The 6,941-nt window shown below is 42.1% G+C and overlaps 1 protein-coding gene across 1 annotated transcript in view; it reads left to right on the forward strand.

Annotated features, from left to right (window-relative positions):
- Positions 1-281: 281 nt before the first annotated feature.
- Positions 282-6,941, forward strand: part of ZNF10 (zinc finger protein 10) — a 12,737-nt gene continuing 6,077 nt past the window's right edge. Inside the window, exons 1-4 of the mRNA XM_044921000.1 lie at positions 282-775; positions 1,556-1,645; positions 3,786-3,912; positions 4,284-4,379. Coding sequence (XP_044776935.1) covers positions 1,613-1,645; positions 3,786-3,912; positions 4,284-4,379 — 256 coding nt within the window. The 5' untranslated portion in view covers positions 282-775; positions 1,556-1,612. The remainder of the gene's footprint in view (positions 776-1,555; positions 1,646-3,785; positions 3,913-4,283; positions 4,380-6,941) is intronic.

The following is a 6,941-nucleotide window of genomic DNA, read 5'->3' on the forward strand; positions in this document are numbered from 1 at the left end:
CAGGGACACGAGCACATACTTGTATGACAGTGTTCACAGCAGCACTGTGCACAAGAGCCAATAGATGGAAACAACCCAGGGGTCCATGAGCAGATGAAGGGACAAACAGAATGTGGTCTCTCCCTACAATGGAATATTACTTGGCCGTTAGAAGGAATGAAGTTCTGATTCATGCTACAGCATGGATGAACCTTGAAGACATGATGTGGAGTCACGTAAGCTAGACACAAAAGGACAAATATTGTATGATTCCATTTATATGAATTTTCTAGAATTGGCAAATTCAGAGAGACAAAGGAGATTAGAGGTTATTGGAGTCTGAGGGGATGCAGGAATAGGGAGTTTGGTTAATGTTTTAGAGTTTCCGTTGGGGTGATGAGAAAGTTTTGGAATTATTAGTGATGGTTGTACAATATTGTGAATGTAATTAATGCCACTGAATTGTACACGTAACAATAATTAAGATAGCAAATTTTGTTAATTTTTTTACTACAATTTTAAAGACTCATAATGTAATTTGCCAAAACCATTGGATTGTATACTTTGAGTGGATGAATTGTATGGTATGTGAATTATATCTTAGTAAAGCCGTTTAGAAAAAAAAAGGCAAAATGAAGACATTGTCAGACTTAAAAAGCTGAAAGAATTCATTACCAGCAGACCCACATTGCAGGAAATGTTAAGCGATGGCCTTCAGGGAGAAAGGAAATGAAACCAAGTGGAAATCTGGATCTACAGGAAAGGATGAAAAGCAGTGGCAATGGTAACTACGTAGGTAAATATATGATATTTTTCTTCATTATTTAAGTATCTTTAACAGATAATTGATCATGTATTGGTTCCCTATTGCTGTTAACAAACTATCACAAACTTAGTAGCTTCAAAAGCACCCACTTACTGGCTCACAGTTCTGTAGGTGGAAGTCTGACCCTCTCTGGCTGGGTTTTCTGCTCAGATATCCAACAGCTGCTTTCAAGGTGTTAGCTGGCCTGGGTTCTCATTTGGAGGCTCTGATTGTTGGCAGAATTCAGTTACTTGTGGCTGTGGGACTATGATAGGACTGGCTGTCAGCTGGGTGTTGCTCTTAGCTCCCAGAGACTGCCCCCATTCCTTGCCATGTGACACCATCCACCTGCAGGCCAGTAACGGCACATCACATGTTTCTTGTGCTTCTAATCTCTGACTTCCCTTCTCTGATCAGCTGGAGAAAACACTTTTTCCTTATCTGTAAAGTAAGGGTGTTAGATCAAGGCAGGTTTTGCGTCTTGGTTTGTTTTTCTCAAAAAAGAGGATTTGTAGCAGCCAAACCATTAAATTAAAAATGAAATTTTGCATGGAACCCCAGAGACTAAGGAGAAAATGGCAGTTTACATAGTTCTTCATACTCCTGGGAATTTCAGACATTGTAGATATATTTTTGGACTATCTCTGATGTTCTTCTTTGTGTGGTGGGTGTTTGTATTATACCCAGCTGGGTGTGAGGGAGTCTAGGTTGATGATTTATGAAGCCTCCCTGTCACAGCAGACTTTCTTCATGTTTCTTTCTTTTCTCCAGCTTCATCTTCTCAGGATCTCCATTACTCAAAAAAGCATCATCAAAAACAAGGAGGGCATGGAAGCCAAGTCACTAACTGCCAGGTCCCATGTAAGTTGGGCTGCCTTCTTTGTTTTCCAACTGAGAATCCCTTTTAGCTTAAGTTCTGGAGTTCCTTTGCCTAGGAACTTCAGAAATTATATCTTGGACACTCTCCTCTGGGAGACGAGCACTCTTTTGTTTGCTTTATTTGTAGATGTAGTTTTATTCATATGTTATACACTATTCATATACCTTTTATATAAAAGAAATGCACGTTTACCAGTGATGTGGGCAGGAGTCAAGTGGGGTAATATTAAGCACTCCGATAAAATGCTTTGATCCACACTAGGGAATGAAGTCCACAGCACACTTCCTCCCTAAAAAATTAGGTGGGAACTGGGAATGTTGTGCCTTGAGGGTCTCTCTGGTTCCTGGTTGTCCTAGATGTGGAGCTGGCTACGTGATGCCTCCATGGGGAGCTCAGGCACAAGTTATGTACTTACTTAGGGGTAGCTGCCACCCAGGCATGAGGAGCTTGGAGGAGGGTGGAACCTCTGGGAGCATCCAGGGTGGGAGACTGGTTCCCGTGTGGGTCCAGCTTCCCCTGGAGCATCCTGTATGTATTACCTCTGGTATATTGAAAATCCCACCAGAAAGTGTTGTGGTTTTTGCTCTCAGCTGTGCTACATATTTTGAAGGACTTAAGAAAACTAGTCTATTATATTTACCCAGATATTTACTGTTTTTGTTGCTCATCCTTCATTCTTGAGATTTAAAGTTTCTCTTTGGTAACGTTTCCCTTTTGTTTGAATAACTACTTTTAATATGTCTTTTAGAGTAGGTTTGCTGGTAACAAATTCTTTTACTTCATTTTAGAGTATATTTTGCATCATTCCTGAAATATGTTTTCACTGGATATAGAAATGGCTTGACATGGGCGCCTGGGTGGCTCAGTTGGTTAGGCGACTGCCTTCGGCTCAGGTCATGATCCTGGAGTCCTGGGATCGAGTCCCACATCAGGATCCCTGCTCAGCGGGGAGTCTGCTTCTCCCTCTGACCCTTCCCCCTCTCATGCTCTCTCTCTCTATCTCATTCTCTCTCTCAAATAAATAAATAAAAAAATCTTAAAAAAAAAAAAAAGAAATGGCTTGACAGTTCTTTTTTTCAGTATTGAAAAAACCATTATTCCCTTGTCTGACCTTCATGGTCTTTGAAGAAAAATCCTCATTCAAGTAAGTGTTTCTTTGTGTAATCAGCATTTCTTTTTGATGTAGCTAATGAAGAAGGCCTTGCTTCTGTATCTATTGTTTGTCAAATTACTTTGTTACTATTAAAATATAATCTCCATTTTTAAAAAATGCTATTCAATGTTCAGCAAAAATGTCTTGGATAATTATTTTAGATCAGAAAACATGGTGAGGTTGGTCTCTCTTTTTTTTAAAGATTTATTTATTTTAGAGAGTGTGTGTGCGAGTGGGCGGAGGACAGAGGGAGAGGGAAAAGGAGAGAAACAGACGTCCCGCTGAGTGTGGAGCCCGGCACGGGGCTCGATCTCATGACCCTGAGATCATGACCTGAGCCAAAACCAAGAGTTGGACGCTTAATCTACTGAGACAACCCAGGCGCCCTGACGTTAGTCTCTTAAGCATTAAGTTGTACTTGGACTGAGGACTGTTTTTTTCTGCCTTGAATTAGGTTCTTTATTTCACAGAATATAAGTGTAGATTAACTTTGGTGTCTGATACTCCTTGCTATAGCTGTTCATAACAAACTTGATTTAAATAAAAGTTCTTTTGGGGCCCCTGGGTGGCTCAGTCACTTGGGTGTCTGACTCTTGGTTTCGGCTCAGGTCGTGATCTCAGGATCCTGGGATCGAGCCTCTTGTTGGGCTCTGCACTCAGTGGGGAGTCTTCTTAAGGATTCTCTCCTTTTCTCTCTCCCCCTGCCCCTCCCCCCTAAAACAAACAAACAAACAAATGTTCTTCTGACAGTTTCTAAACCTAGAGCATAACATGGAACTGCTTTTTGGACATTCCTTTTAGGACTTGACCAGAACCCAAATAAGTACTACTCACTTTTGGAATAAATTTTGGTCCATCCTCTTTTCCTGCCCCAGTGCTGTCTGCCTAATCTCTCTTTCTGTCAGTACTCAAGAAGGGGAGGGCAGAGAGATACATCTGGCTTATTACAGATTTGTTCCATGTTGTAGACACTGGTGACCTTCAAGGATATACTTGTGAACTTCACCAGGGAGGAGTGGAAGCTGCTGGATACTGCTCAGCAGATCATGTACAAAGATGTGATGCTGGAGAACTATAAGAACCTGATTTCCTTGGGTAAGACTAACTTCTGTTCTCAGAGATATCCCCCTGTGATGATTTTGGTTTTTTATTGATCAAAAGGTATGGAGAATGAAGCACATATATCAGAGTGTGAGCTTAGGGTTAGGGACCTAATTTTTGGGGGGCATAGAAGAGGGTTTTGTACTCACTTCTGTTTTTGCGGAAAAAAAATTTTTTTGTTTTGATTTGTTGAATTTTAAAAACATGCATATTTTGCTGCCTCTGTAGCCTCCCCTTGTCTACTCGTCAGAGTCCCCCCAGGACTAAGAATGGTTTGGGGGTTGGGGCTGAATCTGGGATGCTCTTTGTGTCCAGCCCAGAGTTCCCCAACCCCTGTGCAGTTCTTTATCTTTTGCTGTGCACAGGGCATCAGCTTCCCAAACCAGATGTGATCCTCCAATTGGAGAAAGGGGAAGAGCCGTGGCTGGTGGAGAGAGGGATTCACCGGGAGACCCATCCAGGTGAGTACCAGTCAAGAGACATTGCAGGCAGTAACCCAGATGAGCTGTTAGGGGCTGGAATACCTGGACATAGTGGTCCCTAGTTCTCCTCATTTCTATAGAGAAGACTGAGTTTATTTACCTTCTATTTCCCCATGACCAGTCTCTCTACAGTCTTATCACACATCATTTGCATTCGGAAACAAAGATGTGTTCTTCATGAAAATTATCTTTCTGTTGATATACTTGTTTCAGCTCTGTTGGTCTTGCTTTCCTGATTCTTACACTGATTCTAGCGTCTCCATTCTCTTATTTGTCATACAGTCTTTTCTTTCCTCCCTGCCTGCCTTTTCCCTTTCCCTTTTCCTGTGGCTTTCCTGCTATATGTAAGCCATGCAGTGGGCTCGATAACCGACCACTCTTCTGAGTTTGCAGAGGGCTTGCCGGTTCCTGCTGGCTGAACTCCTTTCTCTCCAGAACTGCTGCTCCCAAAACACCTTTTTCTTACTCTATTCTAGCTCTATATTTCATGTTTTCTCAATTTATTCCTATTTTGTTTTCATCTTAATATCTCTAAAATGCAAATCATTATGTGGATTCCGAACATCATTCCTTTCCCCAATTTCCCTGTGCGTTGAAAATCTGCTTTCTAGGTTAAGAAATAGAAGGTTGAAGGGGCACTTAGGTGGCTCAGTCGGTAGAGCATCTGACTTCAGCTCCCGTCATGATCTCAGGGTCTTGGGACTGAGCCCCACATCGGGCTCCCTGCTCAGTGGGGCGTCTCCTTCTCCCTCTGCCCTTCCCCCCCCTCATTGTCTGTCTGTCTCTCAAATAAATAAAATCTCTAAAAAAAAAAAAAAGAAATAGAAAGTTGTTTTTCTTCTTCTTCTTCCTTTATTCTATAGAAGCAGTCTTTTCCCTGACCTGTGTTTGTAAGTGCAGTCCTCTGGCATCTTCCTCCCCAGCCATCTTCGGTGCTGCTGTCTGAGTCATACTGCACATAACCTCCTTGGTGTGTGGTGAGGCATGTGACTCCACATGACTCCAATGTGGCCTAGTCATGCTGTGAGGACCTGTGTTGCCTCTGTCTGATCCCCAGTGTCCACACGTCTTTGGTGCTTCCCTGCATCTCGAGCTTTGAGTGTGATGTGAATAAAGTCTGTCAGTCTTAGTTGTCCTCTGTGAAACTTCTTACGACTCATCGTCAAGTACAGGTCCCTTCCTTTTCTGAGCTTCCACTTTAAGTGTACTTTTAAATATCATAAACTATTTTTTACTTGTTTTACATTTGGTCTTATAGGTGACTGCCTCAGTTTTCTGCCTCAAAGACAAGTCCTTCAATACACCGTTAAGAACTTGATCAGCCAGCTGCTTTGGTGCCTTGGGAGGAAAGATTGTTTTGTTTTCTTTCATTTCTCCATTATTTCCTTTATTTTTTTCATTCCTGTGTTCATTCATTTAGGAAGCTTTCCTAGATGTCTCTTGATGACTATCTAAAACTAACTAGATCAACAGTTTAGATTTTTATTGAGAATTTGTTGTCAAAAGAAATACTGAAGCTCCATGTGCTTAAATACATGTGAGCTTCATGATCAATGTGGAAAGTATAATGAGTGGTGGATCTAAAAATGCAAATGGGGGGGTCACCTGGCTGGCTCGGTTGGTGAATGTGTGACTCTTAATCTTGGGGTTGTAGGTTCAAGCCCCACATTGGGTGTAGAGGTTACTTAAATAAAATAAAATCTCTAAAAAGAATACAGATGATGAGTTGATGAATGGATGTTATATGTTTTAAGTATAATTCACTTGAGTGTTATGTTACATAATACATGGACAAATTTTAAAATTTTGATGAAGGAAAGCACCCTATTCATATGTTCAAACACGCCACTCACGGTTGTTCTGCTTTGGTACCCAGCCCTCACTCTTCCTCACACATGTTCATTTTAGAATTTTCCAGTTGGCATTTGTGGTTTGAAAAAACTTCCCATGCAATTTTGATGCCTTGAGTGGAGGGGAGGAGAGGGAAAAGATGGTGCATTTCCTGTCAGAAATCATGATGGCAGTACACAAATACACACACACACACACACACACAATAGGCTGGTATTCAGCCTTAAAAAGGAAGGAGATTCTGCCATCTGCTACAACATGGATCAACACTGAGGATATCATTTAGTGAAACGAGCCGGACACAAAAGAACAAGTGATGTATGATTCCTGTACATGAGGTTACTTAAGGTTGTCAGAATCATAAAGACAAAGCATAATGGTGCTTAGCAGGTACTGGTGGGAGGGGAGGACGGGGCCTTACTTTTTAAGAGCTACCAAGTTTCAGTTGTACAGACGAGAAGCGGTATGGGGATGGCTGCACAACCACGTGAATGTATGGAGTACCTGAAGTGGCCCTTAAAAATGGTAAAGATGGTGAATTTTATGTTATGCCTAGTCTGCCACAATTTAAGACAGAAAAAAGGGGCGGGCGCCTGGGCGGCTCAGTCGGTTAAGCGACTGCCCTCGGCTCGGGTCATGATCCTGGAGTCCCGGGATCGAGTCCCGCCTCGGGCTCCCTGCTCGGCGGGG

The sequence above is a fragment of the Neomonachus schauinslandi genome, chromosome 14 (genome assembly GCF_002201575.2).
Source record: "Neomonachus schauinslandi chromosome 14, ASM220157v2, whole genome shotgun sequence".
NCBI classification, from domain to species: Eukaryota; Metazoa; Chordata; class Mammalia; order Carnivora; family Phocidae; genus Neomonachus; species Neomonachus schauinslandi.